We start from the raw sequence: 18,583 nt of genomic DNA on the forward strand, positions 1-18,583 counted from the left end.
CGCTCTGCAAGCCCAAAGCTTCACAGTATGCCTGGCACATGTTTCAGTGCTCCGTAAGTATGGGAACAAATCAAATGAGCCTCCTGGGACCGCCATACCACACCTCTGTGCGCTCAGATGTGCTGTCTCACCCCCTCCTTGCCTGGGCCAATGCCCAGTCACCTTCACAGTTGCAGACTTGGATGAATTTGTGCTTCCTCTGCGTTCTCTTCCCATCCCAAGTCCACTGATTGACTTGTCTGTCTCCCTCCTAAGTACATATAAGCTCAAGGACAGGGGCCTTATTTACTTGACTTTGTATCCACAGCCCTTTGCACGGTGCCTGTCACATAGAGAGGATCAAAATAATGTTTGCTGAATGTAAATAAAAGGATATGTGCAGAGAAACAAAAATGCAGGGGAAATCACAGTTGAAAACTGGTGATTTGTTACTATGGTGATTTTTGAGTAACTTTTGGGGGGCGTTTCTTTGTTCTTATTGTTTTCTTTTTAACTTCCTCATTTCCAGCAGTTCAGGAGGGGAACAGCTGTACTTAGCAATCCTAGGGAAGAGCCGGAGAGAACGGGAGCCTCGCTATGATGAGGCTTTTGCAAAAGGAGCAAAGGTGATGGCTGGGACAGAGCATGTGTCTCAAAAGGGATCACGCGATAGTCAAAAGAAGATGTGATTGCGTTAGACATGGACTTGGATCCAGGTCCCAGTGACTGGGTACCCTGGGCAAGTTACTTAAATTCTGTGAGTCCAAGGTCTCTTAACTGTGAAATACACTTTTTTTAAAAAATATATTTTATTGATTTTTTTACAGAGAGGAAGGGAGAGAGATAGAAAGTTAGAAACATCGATGAGAGAGAAACATCGATCAGCCGCCTCCCGCACATCTCCCACTGGAGATGCGCCCGCAACCCAGGCACATGCCCTTGACCGGAATCGAACCTGGGACCCTTCAGTCCGCAGGCCGACGCTCTATCCACTGAGCCAAACCGGTTTCGGCTGAAATACACTTTTAAGGATGCTCTGAGGATTAAATGAAATACCATATGTGAAGTGCCAAGCAGAAAATAAGTTCTCAATAAATGGTAGCAATTGTTAAGATTCGTTATTGTTGTTATCCTACTAACCTGCCCTAACCCAAGGTTGGCTGTATCAAAGAAGGTCAGACAATCTTATTAGGTCTAGAGGCGGGGGTGGGGGGGGGAGAGATAAACAAGTGACAAACTCAGCTACCCTTTGACCTCTGTGTTAAGTTTAATTCCTTTACTTCCTTCTTATGTTGGGGTACAGGCTACCTATTATAATCAAAAGACCTCACCTCACTCCCCCCAAAAACAGTGGTTCACACAAAATAGATGTTAGGGTCTGAGATCAAAGCTTTAGGGTGAACGAGCAGCTTCATGAGGCCATCCGGGGCCCAGATTCCTTCTGTCCTGCAGCTCTGCCATTCCCTGTTAGGTTGCCATCCTCTGTCTGGTTGAATCCAGTTCACCAGCGCCACATTCACTTTTGTCTACAAGGCAGGGGAAGGAGAATGGAGTGTAACCCACTCCTTTGGAAGGATGCAGCAGATGAATATATCATGCCTGTTTACTACCAGTTAGCAGGAATTAAGTGGCATGGCCACACCTAGCTACAAGGGAGTCTGAGAAATGGAGTCTTCAGCTGAATAGCCATAGACAGGCCTTGTTAAAACTGTTACTGTACAAGAAGCTGGTGGATTTGATGAGGCAGTGAGCAGTCTGCCATACCCTTTGCCTGCCTTCATCCTCCCACTACTCTCTTCTTTTCAGTGATGTAGATTTGGGACTCAAGTTTGCAAGGCTGTATGCCCAGGTTCAGAATCCTGCAAACCCTCGGCAAAGGGGAAGATAAACTTCTGTGCTGTCATCTTTAAGGAGACAACCTCAAGTTACTCTGCAATACAACACTCTAAAAAGAAATCATGCTCTGTCTCATTGATATTCCAAGGGGAAAGTCACTATTGAATTGCTTTCCCGTAAATTTTATACCCAGTCAACCAACCTGGCCTCAACAGGGGTAAGGAAAGTAAAGTCAAGCAGAGACAACCCTCATTTCCTTTAGGCGAGGAAGTAGTAGGAAGCATGTGGCTTAGAGTCAGTCCTGCTCTCTGCTCCCCTATTCCCACCGGCACCGACCCTTGTCCCAGTAGAGGCCATGGAATTAGAGAGGGGTGTGTTTTCCCACAGTCTACTTCATCGGCATTCACACCTGAACAGCTGCCGAGATGCTTTGAAATTCTAAACCACTGCCAGGGATACAAAAATTATGGCTTCTGGTGTTGCTGGATTCCTTGCAACTTGAGAAAGTGCCAACGTAAAGATTCAGAGGAGCAGGGACCTGGCTTCATGTCGTTCTTCAAAGAAAGGATGCCAGCCTCCGTTCCTAAAACACAGTACAAATGGCCGCACAACCAAATTCTCAGGGGAGTAGATTTGATGGGCTCTGACTACATAGCCAGATAACTGATCAGTGAAAAGGGGAGACGTGGGGGTCATAACACACACATGAGCTCAAGGACGAAAAGAAGAAAAATAACATTTCCTTATTCAAAGTCCATTCTGTTTCTTTAAAGGAATGGATCTTCTTGACGGGAACTAGTGAATTAAAGATAAAAAGAATTCACTGTTTTTTGAAAGGATGAGGCCACATTTACAGAATCATCTGGCGAGGAACCTCTATAGAGACTGGAAAGATTGGCAGAGAGGGTTTGGTTCAGCCTTGGAGGGCGAACCTCGTTGGCTTTCATTCTCAGCATTGGCGGGGAGGAGGCGTTGACGCCTATTCAAACAGCTGCTTTGTGCTAATGTGTTTTCTTGTTGCTGACACCCTGACCCTTGGGCCCTCAGCCAGTCCAGCCCAGAAAGCCACTGTGGCCCAGATGTGACACTGACTTTCCTATTTCTCTTTGCTACTTCATGAATAAAGCCCACATTTTTGTTTTTATTTTTGTTTTCCTCTGGTTGTTTTTATAGATCAGGGCCAAGGAAAGATGCTTGACTGAATACCAACATCAGAAAGAAACATCTTTGTTGGATCGTTTGTTTCTGAAAAATTTCAAGTTGCATAAACCAGTGTTGGTATTATTCTGTGCCCTGCTTGGATTGCCCCCAGAATCTAGGGACTGGGGAAAAAGTCAAAACATCAAAATGCTAGGCTGACTGTCACACCAACAAGCAAGAGTAAAGGCAGCAAGAGGAAAGGTGAGGAGAAATACAGAATTGTTCTGCCTTGTGCCCTAAGCAAGTCTCCTTGTGTTCACCACCAACAGGCACCCAAAGGAGAACAGTGCTTTGCTTCATCCTCCCCCATCTTCTTAGAGCCGTGCACTGTGTGGTCGTTAGGCACTCACTCACCGAGAGGTCCTGCAAATGCCTCAAGTAGCCGGGGCTCCTTGACGGGTCCACGGGCGACTTAAATGAGTGCTACTGTCATTCTGGGTCTACTGGCTTTCCCCAGGTACCTAGGAGTTTTGGGCCCGAATGTTCTCAAAAGCCCATTAACCCAACCACCCCACTCCTGGTTCTGTAATCTCAGATTCTGACATTTGCCATCAACATGATTTTGTGAGCTGATTGTATATTCTGGCTTTGCTTAATCTATGAACTTAATTAGATTCCTATGGCTGTTCATTTGTGTGTGTCAAACCCCTACCCCCAGCACTGCTCCCTCACTGCCCGCTACCCAGCACAGATGTTATAGAAACACACTCAGAAGTCCCTCTGTCCTTTGGTGCTGTCACCATTCACACCTTCAAAGGAGAGATTACCTCCTAACAGGCTTTAGAATTCATCATTCTCCCTCTCTTAATATTTAAGTTCATGAAGCATACTTCATCCGTATATGGTTGCTGTCAATTTATATACAAAATAGAGGCCCGGTGCACGGATTCATACACCACTGGGGTTCCACAGCCTGGCCTGCGCCCTTTTGTAATCCAGGACACTGAGGGGTTAGTAGTGCATGAAGTGGCAGGCGGCCGAGGAGGAGCCCAAGCCTGGCCAGGCGCTGCACCGCTCCTGCTCATCCCGGGCCCTCCGCTACGCCTGCCGCCACTGCTCAGTAGCGCTGGTTGCCACAGCTGCAGCTGCTCTCGCCAGCATTGAGCCCCGCATCTGGTGTCTGCGGCGCTCCTGCTGTGAGAACACACTGACCACCAGGGAGCAGCTCCTGTGTTGAGCATTTGCCCCCTGGTGGTCAGTGCATATCATAGTGAATGGTTGAACTGTCGACCAGTCACTTAGGATTTTATATGTATAGATTAAGTCAGTAACTGATAAGACTAAAGGGACCTTTCTTATTTAAAATGATGATTTATTCTTCTTATTAAAATGGTACGTTCTTGAATTAGCTGGTTGTTCAGTGGTTAGAGCATTGGACAGAAGGGTCATGGGTTGGATTCCTGGTCAAGGGCATATACTTTAGTGCTGGGTCAATCCCTGGCCCGGGTCATGTGTGTGCGGAAGGCAACCAATGGATGTGTCTCTCTCACATCCACGTATCTCTCCCTTTCTCTTTCTCTCTTTCTCTCTCTCTGTCTCTCCCCATCTCTCCCTCTCCTTCCCTCCCTTCTTCCCCTCTCCCTTCCATTCTCTCTAAAAATCAATGGAAAAATGTCCTCAGGGAAGGATTTTTTTTTAATGGTATGTTCTCAGTATAGAAAATCTGAGAAATAAAGAAACAGAAAGAAGGAAGAACAGTCACCCATAGTCTTATCACCTGCATACTACCAGCAAGCATCTCAGTGTCTTTTCTTTCCAAACAATTTCTAGTCATAGAGTCTCAATCATGTGATCCTTCCTACTGTAACATGAGCATTTTTTCATATTACTAACAATATTCTGTAAACATAGGTTTTAGTTTCTGTTTAATTTTATATTATAGGCATGCCTTCCATTTACTTAGCCATTACCTTTTTATTAAGCAATTAGCAAGTTTTCTAATTACAATTCAAATTGTAAATAACACTTCATAGAACCTCTTTATATGTCTTTTTTTTTAAATATATTTTATTGATTTTTTACAGAGAGGAAGGGAGAGAGATAGAGAGCTAGAAACATCGATGAGAGAGAAACATCGATCAGCTGCCTCCTGCACATCTCCCACTGGGGACGTGCCCGCAACCCAGGCACATGCCCTTGACCGGAATCAAACCTGGGACCCTTCAGTCCGCAGGCCGACGCTCCATCCACTGAGCCAGACCGGTTTCGGCTATGTCTTTTTTTTTTAAGAATCTCTTTAGCACAGACTCAGACAAAGAGCAGACCCATTTTTAAGGTTTTTGTTTTTGTTTGTTTGAACCCCAACCCAAGGGTATGTTTTTATTGATTTTTAGAGAGAGAAAGAAACATCGATATGAGAGAGAAATATCAATCGGTTGCCTCCCACAAGTGCCCCTACTGGGGATAGAACCCACAACCTTTATTGTAGGGAACGACACTCCAACCAACTGAGCCACCCAGCCAGGGCAAGGTTGTTGTTGTTTTTTATAATATTGTCAAGTTGGTTTACGAAAAGGTTATCCACTTCTAGTTTTCTATCATCAGTGTATGTGAATATGCATTTAAAGGAACCTTCATTACTATTGAGCAGACTTCTTTTTTAAATTTTATTAATTTAGAGGTGAAAGTATCTCACTAATCTAAATTGTGTGTCTTTGATTACTACTGAAGTTAATATTTTCTGATATGTTTCACAAGTTGTTTTTCCTTTCTTTGAATTGCCATATTCCATTTACATAATCTTAGACTTTTTCATATCTATAAATTCCTTATATATTAAAATATTAACCCAAGAGAATTGAAAGCATATGTTCACACAAAAGCTAATACGTGGATGGTCATAGCAGCACTATTCACAATGGCCAAAAAGTGGAAACAACCCCAATGTCTATCAACGGATGAATGGATAACAAGTGGTATATCCGTACAGTGGAATACTTTCAGCCATAAAAAAGGAATGAAGCACTAATTTGTTCTACAAAATGAATGAGCCTTGAAAACATTATGCCAAGTAAAAGCAGCCAGTCACCAGAAGCCACATATTGTATGATCCCATTTATATGAAACGTCTAGAATAGGCAAATCCATAGAGACAGGAAGTAGATTGGCAGTTGCCAGAGGCTGGAGTGAGAAGGGAATGGGGAGTAACTGCTTAACGAATGCATGTTTCTTTGGAGCGTAATGAAAATGTCCTGGAATTAGGTAGTGGTAATGGTTTCCTTTGTAAATATATTTAAAACCACTGAACTGTACACTTTATGAAGGTGAATCTTATGGTGTATGAATTGTATCTCAATAAAATGAAAACAAGATAAAATTGTAAAATACTAACCACAGGGAACTTCGATGTGATCCAAAAGGGGTGGGGGAAGGCCTGAAAAGCTTTACGATATGGGCTCTAAATCTTTGTGAACCTTTGGCAGAGACAGTTAAAACATATCCCTATTTTTACCACCATTTCACTCCGAGTAAAGTGAATGTAAAAAGAAAACGTCCTTCCCTCCTTTTGGAGCCTTTCCATGGTTTGGTGTTAAACCCTCATTTGGCCATTTGGGTTTGGGAATGGTTCCAGCATTTCGTTGACTGCAATGTTAAATTTCACCATTGGCATCTAATGCTTCCATTTCCTTTTTATTAAGTGCTTCTGAATCTCTGAGCTTTGGGGAATGGAAGATGATACAGAAGGGAAAGGAGAACACGCTATGGGGGCGGGAGCTGCTGCTTCTCAGCCTGGGGGTCATTGGAACGAGGCAAGCCAGAGAGGGGAGCCAAACATATACTCTAGGTGCCAGGAATGTGGCTTTTTCTTCAGTAATGTGGCATTGTACAAGTGGTCCCTATTAGTTCAGTTCCCTTGCTGTGCAGCGCAGAACAAGGTCCATCCTCCTCACCCTCCAGAAGGTCTTTGCAAGTTATGCATAAATGATCACATGGCCCAGCTCCAACTCTTATTTTTGAAGCAGAGCTTTGATTTGATTTTCCGAATAGGCTCTGTTCTCCCATTGTTGCATGTGGCCCGTGCTGGCATCGTATTTATTTCTGCTTTTACATCTGTCTTCTCCTCACAGAGGTGTAGTGTTGATCACTTGTGTGTGTGTGTGTGGGGGGGGGGGGGGGGGGGGCTCGCCCTCAGAGGACTCCATCAAGAGTAGAAATCTGTTATTTTGTGCTTGGAGGCGGCATCGCATGTATAGCTCAGTTTTATGCAGTAAATATGTTGCAGAAAGTTTTACCTACAAACAGATCACATTTTAAATGCAGTAGGAAGGCTCACTTTTATACCAACGAGACCTATGCTGATGCCTTTGTAATATATATAAATACCCCACCATGTCTAGGAAATCTTAGGAAACTCAGGCTGCTTTACTGTCATTGGCTCAAACGTTCATTAAGATGCCAAACTACATCAAGGGAGCTTGTGACTCACCACGCCTGGCATGGTCCCAGCACCTCTACAGAGACAGTCTCAGGGGGCGGTGAGTGTGTGAGGCCCAGGACCCGAAATCAGGGCCTTCATCAGTCATAAACATGAAGTTGGGTTCCCTAGAACTAGAGGACCTTCCCCACAGGTCTCTCTCACCCTCCCACCCACACGCTTGCGTGGACTGACCTGGATTCCATGGGGCAGGAGGCAACTCCAGGATACCATGCTGACCACAGTATCACTCTGTCTGGCATCAGATCCCATTTTCACCCCTGACTGAGCCGTGGGCAAATTCCCGAACTTCTCTGTTCTTCCATTGTAACGTGAGGGAAATGAGAATACCTTTGTCTTAGTATTGTCCTGAAAATTTAGTGAGTCAGCAGGGTCCTGCTTTTCTCCCGCCTCTCCAGTCATCTCGGGCCCTTCTGTCCTGCTTGCAGACCCTTGTGGGGTGTCAGGATCCAGTGTCCTTCCAACAAAGAGGATTGAAAATCATCATAAAGGATTGAAAGTGTTAGGAAATTTGGGTGACAAGTCCTGTGTCCCCGCTGCCATTGCTAGCAATGTGGCACTCGCGTGTCACTAAACAGGGGAAACCAAGGCCAGCCTTCCCCAGGCTTGAAGGGATTCATTCTCTCCATTGAGAACGTAGCAGAATTTCTCAGGTTGATTCTTGTGGGTGTTCCCAATTGTGCAAGAATCAACAGCCCCCTGCCATGAATCTTCTACCCGGGCGTCATTTCCGATGTGTCTCTGCCACATGTTATTATCCTCTTGCCTCCTGCTGTCACTGTTGACTGGAAAAGGGTGTTTGCTTGTTAAGCTGCCAGTTTTTGCTTTTCTCCCAGGGAAGTGGGTGGAACTGTGTAGTAGACCTACAGTTCAGCTTTAAGTTCTTTTTCAACCTTCCCCATCTCAGTTACTTGTGTTTGGTTTCTAGGTTCCCAGGAAACATGCCACATCAGAGTCCCGGCCAACGTGGCCTTCCTGTCACTTTCCAAACCCTGGGCTGTCAGGAGCAAGAATGGTGACTGATGCCTAGGGGCTGTCACTCCTCCACAGGCATCTAGGCTGGTTTCTGAGACAAAAGTGCTTATGCTGCTGAAATAGTTATTGCCAGTTTCACCTTTCCTCCTCCTGCCATCCCCTCCTCTGCCTGCAAGGTTATGTGTCTCAAGAGAACGTAATCTGCTTTTGCAGAAGACTGCCAGTGGCCTTTTTCCATTTTCGGTATCTAACTCTCACACACACCTGTGAAATCTTCTCAGAAACCCTGCAACATTATACCCTGAGCATGCAGGTGGTGCTTTATTGACTGGCATGTGAGAAAACATGAGCACATTTGTGCTTAATGCCCATTAGCAGAACAGACCATGGTCTCTGGCCTCAGTGGAGGGAATGTAGTTCAACCAGACTCACTGTGGACCAGCAGCCTATGCCCAGAGGAGCAGAGAGATCCCATCCTTTATGTCAGTTTTAGTCCATCACCCGAGGGCTATGTGAAGACGGATTCTGGGTCTGCACATGGCATAGCACAGAAAGTGCTGAGGTCAACTGAGGGTGCCTGCCATGTTCACGGGAGCAAGGTGTGGCCATCCTTGCAATCTCGCTTTAGCAACTCTTCCTGGAGTTACTTAATGCTGTTGGCACATATGAGAAGATCCACCAAACTAAAGTAATTGTAAGCAAGTTAGATTCTACACACATTACAGAAACAGCCGCTCAGGTTGCAGGATTGGCAGATAGGAAGATCCGTGGCTATCATCTAGACACCTTGACCTCAGGCCCAGGATCCTGTTTGTCAGAGTGCTTGCCCATCGGTTTTTCAAGGCACAGCAACATGCAGAGAAAGATGGCCATGAGTTCATGGTGTGTGATTTACTGATCAGAGTACCTCCAGGGCCCTAGCTCTTCCAGAATGGCATTACTCAGAGTTTCCCACTGCCCCACAGATCTTGAGCAAGTATAGTAGTGCATTAGTTCATCGTGGACCTACAGCGTTGGCCATAACAGCCCCACCACAAAACTGTGCGTAATGAAGAATGTTTTCGTTTTAACTCAGATGCTGAGAAGTTTGCCTCGTGGCAAGGAGCCTGAAGTCACATTGAGACAACTCATATAGCATCTTTTGCTCTTCCATCAGGGAATGGTTAGTCAGGCCACCCCAAGGGGGAGGAAGACGACCACAAGCTCTTATACAAATATTTTCATTGTGATTAGCTTTTAATGGCCTGAGCCTGCGTTTACTGATTTATTTCAGAGTCTTCATGTTTGTCAATGAAAGGAAAAGAATAAGCAAGATCTGTGCAGAAACATTCCTTATTCAAAATTCCAAATGCATGAAGTGGTAACGGAGCTGTCCCTTCTATAAAAGAGAATTGTTTTCTCCAACATGGTTTGAGTTTTGTGTGTTTGTTTTTGGGTTTGTTTTTTTTTTTATTATTTAAACATTTAACAAATATTTATTGAGCTCCTGCAGCGTGCCAGACACTGTCTTGGACACTGGGGATATAATAATGAAACAAAAATAATAATAATCCTTGTCTTTAAGGACCTCACTATTTACTTCCTTCCACTCTTTTATAGAATTATATGTAAGCTGTTACTCATTTATTTTAGTAGATTTTGAAAGGCTGTTTTTTTCTTAGTTTGGTTAGATATAGGGTCCTATTTTCATATTTTCAGCAAGGTCCTGAAAATAGGGTTTGTTTTGTTTTGTTAGAATTGGAAGAGTAGTTTATGAGAGTTCTCATTGATTTCTTTTAATCCTCACCCAAGGATATGTTTTTTATTTATTTTAGAGAGAGAAAGGGGGTGAGAGAGAGAGAGAGAAAGAAACATCTAGGTAAAGAGAAATATCAATTGGTTGTCCCCTGCATGGGCCCTGACCAGAGATCAAACCTGCAATCTTTTGCTGTATAGGATGACACGCCAACCAATTGAGCCATACTGGCCAGGGCAATTTTAGATTATTTTCTCTATCACAGAGACAAGCTTCTAGAGAAAAATCAGAGCATTGCATGTCAATTTTTTTAATTGCCTTATTTTACCTAGCAAGCCTATTTTCCTAAGAAAGGCATTCTAGATCACATGCTAACCATATACCTGTAAGGGAAACAGCTGTTATACCATTTCAAAGATATAAACCTTTCCCCTCCATAAATCAGAATTTCTCAGCCTTAACACACTAACATTTAGAGCTAGGTAATCCTTTGTTGTTGGAAGCTATTCTGTTCATTGTGGGATGTTTAGCAGCATCTTTGCCTCTTCCCACTAGGTGCCAGTAGTACCTCTTATTCCCAAGATGTGACAACCAAAAATGCCTCCAGGCATTTGGTCTTGATACACAGAGAAAAAATATGTCCCTCAATCAGTCCTGGCTGAGAACCACTGGTGAAATGGATGTTATTCTGTGATTCAGGTCTCACATCCTCGAATGTGATTCAGGTCTCACATCAGTGAAATTGACAAAAAACACCGGGACAAGAAGTGTCTTCTGTCTGTCCTTTGTAGAAGCTTGGAGTAATTTTCCACCATGAAAGAGTTAATCTAAAGTGAGCAAGACATTTTTCAGTCTTATGAAGCAACACCAACAACAAATGATGAAATTTCTTCAGTAAATCATGCCTTGGAGATATTTTGCATTTCCTTTTGGAAACTTGTTAAAATCGTATTCATTTACCGTAAGTTAGAGAGCATGTTGGACACAGTATACTCTAAGTTAATCTCAAATGATTTACAAGTAAATGTGTTCCAGATTTGGTGATCTCAGCTCAAGCAGTAGGCGGCTCATTTCCAAATATTTCCATTCTCAGGAACCGACATTCAATTCAATAAGTATTTATTGAAACATGTAATGCAAGAGGACTTTGGAACAATCTGAGATTGCTTCCATGGCCCCGTCCAGCAGAAAAGCAGCATGCAGAACAGTGCCCCCGAGAGCCTCCATGTCGGACGTGGCACTCTCCACTTTGATTTGCAAGATACTGTGGGAAAGCTGGCTTTTCCATTCTCAGTCACTGCACCAAGCCCATTCCCATCCTGTACCAGCTGTGCCCTCCCCAGTGAATATATGTAATTATGCATGATGTCATGTGTTTTTTATTTGGTTCTTTGGTCCCAAATGGGCCACTTTTCAGAGTTTTGCCAGGGCCATCATCCATTGCACGTTCTACCTCCCCACTGTTAACCTGACAGGGTATTTTAGTCCATAGTGGGGTCATTTAATCAACTTGCCTTATATTTCTGAATCATCTTCACTTCTCACACACACCAATGGAGGAAAAACTCAGGGCAAACTTCTGATAAAAGTCACTGGAAGAACGCTTGGTCTAGATGCAGAGAGAAAGAAAGAATGAAAGAGAAACACAGTGGGCTAGAGAATCTTCACTCATTGAATTGCTCTTCACTGATCACCTACTATGTGCCAGGCACTGGCAATATAGCTATGACGAAAATGGGCAGAGCCCTGCTTTCCTGGAACTCAGAGTTGATCGGGCAGTGAAATAAGTGAACAGGCCACGTTTTAATATGGCACAACAGGTGCCAATATGAGGCAAATCAAAATGCCATGGGAACGCTTTAAGAAGGCACCACCCCAGCCCGGGAGGGGGAGAATCAGAGAAGGCTTTGCAGAGGAAGCAGTGTCTTAACTGGGACTTGAAGGATCTGTTGCCTATCAAAGAGGAGAGCGAAAGGGCATTCGAGGCCATGTTCCAAGGCCTAAAGGAGAGCAGAAAAAATGGAACCTTTGAGGACATGAGACGCTCCGAATGTTTGGATAGTAGAGTGTGAGTCAAGAAGAGGGAGAAGTAAACAAGAAAAAGCAAATAAGGACGCTTCTCAGGATTCTGACGAGCAACTGGGTCGTCGCTGGTGCCATTTACTGAGATTAGGAGCTCAGGAGAAGTAGGCTTGGAGGAGGGTGGGGTGGCAAAGACTCGAGTTTTTAATCCACCACCACCCCTAGAACATGGGAATGGCTTTTTAAAGGTTTTTGAAAGATGCCAAAAGTTAATGGAAATATAAGGTGCTAAGTTACAGCTTTTAGTTTTGTTCCTGATACAATTCAACCTCTTAGTTTCTGCCAATTTAGCTTTTTATCCAGCACCTATGGCTTCATTTTCATACTTATCATTATCATATTGCTTAAATTTTACCAAATGAGTCCGGAACAGCGAGTACCCTGAGTGAAGAAGTACAGTGAGGCATTAAGGGTCTGTATTCGGGCTTTTCCAACACACCTCTACCCTCTTTTAGAATATGTTTTGTTTTGTTCTTTTTATTTATGAGAGAAAGGAAAGGGAGAGAAAAAAAACATGATGTGAGAGAGAAACATCTTTTGGCCACCTCCCATATGCACCCTGACTGGGGACTGAACCCCCAACCTGGGCATGTGCCCTGACCCACCACCTTTCCAGGCATGGGACAATGCCCAACCAATTGAGCCACACTGGCCAGGGCTCTAATCTCTTCTTTAAATGTCCTTTGCCATGATGGAGTTTTTTATTCTAATACTGTGTAGACTCATTTTCTAGAGCATACGTTACTTTTGGAGATGACTGAAAATAGCATAATAATAAGTATTATTGGGCTGCTTCCAGGCAAGTGTGTGATATCGCAGAATTTTAAGGTGTGCAGACCTCATTTGAGGAAAATTGCTGTGTGGTGAACATCAACTCTGTGTTGATCCCATGGCTCAGAGCATATGGGGAACAAATGTGATTGTCAAGTTAAGGGCACTGAGATTGCTTCTAACCATCAACCCCAGCCACTGCTTTGTCTTATGCCCGCACAGGTTTGAGATAGCCAAGGGCCTCTTTCATAGTCAAGCAACCAGTAACAAAGGAGCATCCAAGTCCATGTGCCTCCTTTCTGTTTTTGGCAGGAACTTAGATAATGGGCTGTGTGCAATGTAAGGATAAAGAAGCAACAAAACTGACAGAGGAGAGGGATGGCAGCCTGAACCAGAGCTCCGGGTACCGCTATGGCACAGACCCCACTCCTCAGCACTACCCCAGCTTCGGTGTGACCTCCATCCCAAACTACAACAACTTCCACGCAGCCGGAGGCCAAGGACTCACCGTCTTTGGGGGTGTGAACTCTTCGTCTCATACTGGGACCTTGCGTACGAGAGGAGGGACAGGTAAGCCCCAACGGTGACAGAGGGCTGGAGGGAGGGGGCAGCTGCTCTTCATTCTTTTGGCAATTGAAGATTGGTGCTCCAGCTCCTTTTGACTAAAGACTTCATGTTTAAGTTTTTATAAATTTCCACTTATCTTCTACCAGATAAGGGGCTGTAAAAAAAAAAAAGAGTTTCACATACACATCAGAATGCAGGAGACAGCGGTGCGGGGACCCCGGGCGAGCTACTCTGTAAGGGCCTGCTTGGGTGTAAGGCACAGCTCTCCCAAGGCCCTGAGGGCAGTGGCTCTCCACCTTGGCTGGCTGGCTTGGACAACTAGGCAGCTTTCCCAAAATACAGATGCCTGAGCCCCTCTCGGAGCTTTAGAATCAGAAGCTCCAGGACTGGATCTGAGAGCATATATTTTGAGTTTTTCAGATATTAATGCACTCCTATTTCCCGGATAAAAGCCAGGGGTAGCATCATCTCCCTCACCTTCCTAATTTTCAGCCTGCCTGTCACTGCCCAGCCAGTGAGTCATTTGGCAGCATTTATTTTTGGCCATTCATCATCTTTGATTCTCTCTCTGACCTCCCTATTATGTTCATTATGACTGAGTTTATCAGCCCTTAAGTATTTCCATGTATCTTCTGTATTTTAAAACTGAATCGTATGTATCCTTAAGGGATAGTTAGTTTTCTTTTTTTTAGTTTCCTTCTCTTTCCCATCAAGGGCTATGTTTCACAGCCATGTGCATTTGCTGACTTAGCTAATACTTTGTAAAATATCTGGCATACATTCTCAGGCATATGTTTTCCAAAACATTTGCAAGTTATCTCATGCATCCTTAGTCTTCCAAATCTTCTCCCAGTATATGAATCATGGTAACTAGATAGGGGACCTTACTTGTTCCAAAATTGTTTTTGTTCATTACAAACGTTTAAGGAAATATACATCAACCATTGTGCTCTCAACTCATCTGGGAGCCAATGTCTTATATAAGGACCCATTGTGTCTTGTTACTGGGGGAGTTGGCGTTACTGAGACATTAGCAGGGGTTTTCGTCCCACTGCATGCACGAGGGCAGTGCATGGATATCCATGCGCCTGACCCGGAGCTTTGGGCATTGTGTCCTTGTGTTATGGCGGACCTAGCTTTCCCTTTAAAGCAGGCATTGCTTGGGTGAATGAATGCCAGGGACACTTACTTGTCCTTCCTGCCTTCCTGAATGGCGCCTAGAATGGAGGGAGGAAGGAAAGAGGCTGTCAGGCTGTCTCGGAAAGTCTCTTGAGGATGCAGGAGAGAGAAAAAGGAGTCAGCACTGCACCCAGCCATCCACCCTGTGCCTGCTGTGCTCTGCCAACAAGACTCTGAATTCTGCTGATACAGGCATTGACTTTGTTCATTCATTCGTCAGTGCTGGATATGAATCCCTATGTCTGCAGGTGTCATTCATAAAGTCACTAGAGGGGTCATAAAGCTACTTGTCTTGAACGTGTGGGTCTATACTGTACTCAGAGACAACCTTAGTATAAAGGCCATCTGGTCCTTATGAATCTGAAAGTTAAAAACATTATCCCCAAATACTGGCAGATTTTTGTGCCTTGCATTATTTGGCTTTATTATACAGGCATGCCTTTCTTCTCACCACTGCTTTCAGAACATTAAGGCCAGGGACAGTGTCTGTGTCCCTGTGACCTCCTTTGACTCTCCCTTCCATTTCTAGAGGATAAATACCCAGTGAGCCCAGCCGGCAGGGCTCAATGCTTAAGCATCAACCTATGAACCAGGAGGTCATGGTTTGCTTCCCAGTCCAGGCACATGCCCAGGTTGTGGGCTGGATCCCCAATGAGGGTCGTGCAGGAGGCAGCCAATCAATGATTCTCTCTCATCATTGATGTTTCTGTCTCTGCTTCTCCCTTCCTTTCTGAACAATAAAAAACATTTTTTAAAAACACCCTATGAGGCCGAGGCCGGTTTGGCTCAGTGGATAGAGCGGCGGCCTGCGGACTGAAGGGTCCCGGGTTCGATTCCGGTCGAGGGCGTGTGCCTGGGTTGCGGGCACATCCCCAGTGGGGAGTGTGCAGGAGGCAGCTGATGGATGTTTCTCTCTCATCGATGTTTCTAACTCTCTATCTCTCTCCTTTCCTCTCTGTAAAAAATCAATAAAATATATATTTAAAAAAAAAAAAAAAAAAAAAACACCCTATGAGAACTTGCTGGCTGGTGGAGAGAGAGAGTGGAGTGTCCATCCTCGTGGGCTTGTCTTCCACACAATGCAGCTTTGGTTTGTTTTTAAATTATGTAATAAAAGGCATCTGTTGGCCAAGTGTTCAATGAGAATTAATAATAGGCATGACTTTACAGGCTCCTGCTAGTTTGTTTTTAGCCAGTTCTTTTCTAACCTTTAAAAGAAATCTAAAGAAAGGAGGACAGTTGCCAAATGAGCCATGCTTTGCAGGGTCAGACCCTCTGAATGCCAGCTCTGCCATAGGAGGTCTCACTAGGGATGGGGTAGAAAGACGAGCTCCACCTCCCTCTCTTGTTCTTGAGTAGTCCCCCGGGCACATCTGTTCCCTGGGAACCACCCACTCAGCAAAATGGCAGCTTGGTGCAGAGTAGAATCCACACCGAGTATTTAAAGATCAAAGGAGAAGCCAGAGAGCAGAGAAATGGGGTGTATTAGTTATCAATTGCTGCATAATAAATTACCGCAAAAGTTAGCGACTTTAAAATGATGCACATTCATTATGTCAGTCTCTGTGGGTCAGGAACCTAGGAATAACGTAGCTGGGTCCTATGTTTCAGAGTCTCTCACAGGCTACAATCTAGGTGTGCTGGGTGGACGACAGTCACCTCGCCGTCCAACAGAGAAGGATCTGCTGCCAAGCTCATGGCGTTGGCAGGATTAAGTTCTTCATTGGTTGTTGTCCATAGGCCACCCACAGTCTTTGTCGTGTGGGCCTCTCCAACCAACATGGCAGTTTGCTTCATGAAAGTGTTGGAGCCAAAGTGACGATAGAATGAGACTGCTAGGAAAACAGAAGTCACAATCATATGAAGCCTAATCACTAAAGAGACATCCGTCATCTTTGCCATGTTCTATTGGTTAGAAGCAAGTCACCAGGCTCGCCCACACTCAGGGGAGGGGGATAGCACAAGGGTATGAATACTAAGAGGTGGGAATCGCTGAGGCTGTCTCAGAATCCCGCCCACTACGTGAGGAAGTTCCAGGCCAAATGGGACACAGGACAGTCTGTGCTGTTCATAGCAAACTTGCGCAAAGCAGGAAAGACCTGTGTGGGAACTCAATCAGAAGAGAAGAATAGGGTGGGTATGAGGAAGAGCAAGAACTACAAGTCAGTGTGAGGAGAGGTAACATCAAGGTGAGACCGGAGTTCCAAAAGCAATTGCAGATGCAAAGGGCAAGATATCCTCTAATGAGGGAACATTTACAGAGGCTTCTCAGCCCCCAGCTGCAGGAGTGTCCGACTACATCCTGCCCTACTGTTAAGCCAGGGAACGAGTGATGCATCTACCAGAACCTAACGTGGGCCCCGAGTGTCAGGTAAAAGGTGTCTGATTGCTGCAGAGCTCTGCAAATCCGAGCATCACACTGCTGCCACCCCTTCACTATGGACGTGATATTCACATCTGTCTCTTCCCGAGGATTCATTCCGAAGTGCGTAGAGGAAAGTCCTTCAACTCCAGAGGAATCAAACAATGCTTCGCCACACGGACCGAGGCATAAGTCCAGCCTGGGACTCAGTTCACACATTAATTATAAGGTCACAGCGTGTTGTCCGTGCTGATCAGCTTTAGATTTTAAGAATGAGGTTTTAGCGAAGATTTAATTTCTTGGAATTAATTTCCTCTTGTGATATCTCTCCCCTTTCGGTTCATTTTTCCAGGAGTGACCCTGTTTGTGGCCCTTTACGATTATGAAGCAAGGACGGAAGATGACCTGAGTTTCCACAAAGGAGAGAAATTTCAGATATTGAACAGCTCGTAAGTTCGGAAAGGAAGGGGAAGCGTGTGCCTTTCAGATTGGGGAAAAATCCTTGCTGCCAGTCTGCGCCTTTTCAGACATATGAAATGCTGGAAGAGCCCTGCTCAGTCAATTCATTCACACCAGTTTAACTTGAGAAACGAAGAGTCCGTGAACCAGTGCCATATTTTATGGCACTGTCTGTGTGGGGAGCTTTCGGGAGGCTCACCATAGTAGCCGTGTTGATGGTTTTGGTTTAAAGGTTATAAATGCCCCCACATCACTCTCTGCAAATCTGCGTTTTCGGATGATTGGCACAGGCCTGGCTATCCACACTACCCTCCCTCTGCCTGGGGGTTTTCTTCACATTTCAGGTGTTGTACTAGCTAAACCCTCGCTTAAGGCTGGCAGCAAGTTCCTTCTGTTTTTCAAAACTGCTGAACATCCCAGTTGGGTGAAGCCTGTGGAGGCATTGCCCCGTAACGAAAATTTGTGAGTGACTGAAATCTTTGTGAGATGGGAGAAGTGATCTCGCCCACTCTTGAGTGACTTCACTGTGTGCAGTTTAAATGTGGCCGTAGGAACAACAGTCAATAGGCCATGGGGGACGTTCAAGGGTGAGAAGCACTCACTCTTCAAATACTACAATGAATACCTCCATAGGAAGAGTAAATAGGGGTCAGTTCTCCCTGTAGTTTTTAAATATTTCTTCTGTCCAGTAAAGGCAGTGTGCATGCATGAGTGCCCTCCAGAAAAATCCAGGCACTGGAGAAGGTTGTGGTGTCCAACATTGACACAACAAGCCTTCTCTCCTGCACCTCAGCTTTTCCTGTGAGTGTTCCCGGGGTGGGGAAGGAGTGGGGGCCTCCTGGAAGCTTTCCTGTGCCCCAAGTCTGGTTGCCCTGTCCTCTACTCCCTGAGCGAACTGGATTCCATGATGGTGGAAGGACCTGAGGCCGGCTCTTCTGCTTCCCAAAGAACATGGGTGCAGCACACTCGGAGATCCTTGTGGGATGTGGCGGGGGCTGAGGGG

The 18,583-nt window shown here is 45.0% G+C and overlaps 1 protein-coding gene across 5 annotated transcripts in view; it reads left to right on the forward strand.

Annotated features, from left to right (window-relative positions):
• Positions 1–18,583, forward strand: part of FYN (FYN proto-oncogene, Src family tyrosine kinase) — a 186,300-nt gene that overhangs the window by 120,163 nt on the left and 47,554 nt on the right. For all 5 annotated transcript variants that reach the window (XM_015561624.1, XM_006760167.2, XM_006760173.2 and 2 more), the window contains 2 exons: positions 13,326–13,583; positions 17,474–17,570. In XM_015561624.1, the coding sequence (XP_015417110.1) occupies positions 13,337–13,583; positions 17,474–17,570 (344 nt within the window). In that variant the 5' untranslated portion in view covers positions 13,326–13,336. The remainder of the gene's footprint in view (positions 1–13,325; positions 13,584–17,473; positions 17,571–18,583) is intronic.

The sequence above is a fragment of the Myotis davidii genome, unplaced genomic scaffold (genome assembly GCF_000327345.1).
Source record: "Myotis davidii unplaced genomic scaffold, ASM32734v1 scaffold196, whole genome shotgun sequence".
NCBI classification, from domain to species: Eukaryota; Metazoa; Chordata; class Mammalia; order Chiroptera; family Vespertilionidae; genus Myotis; species Myotis davidii.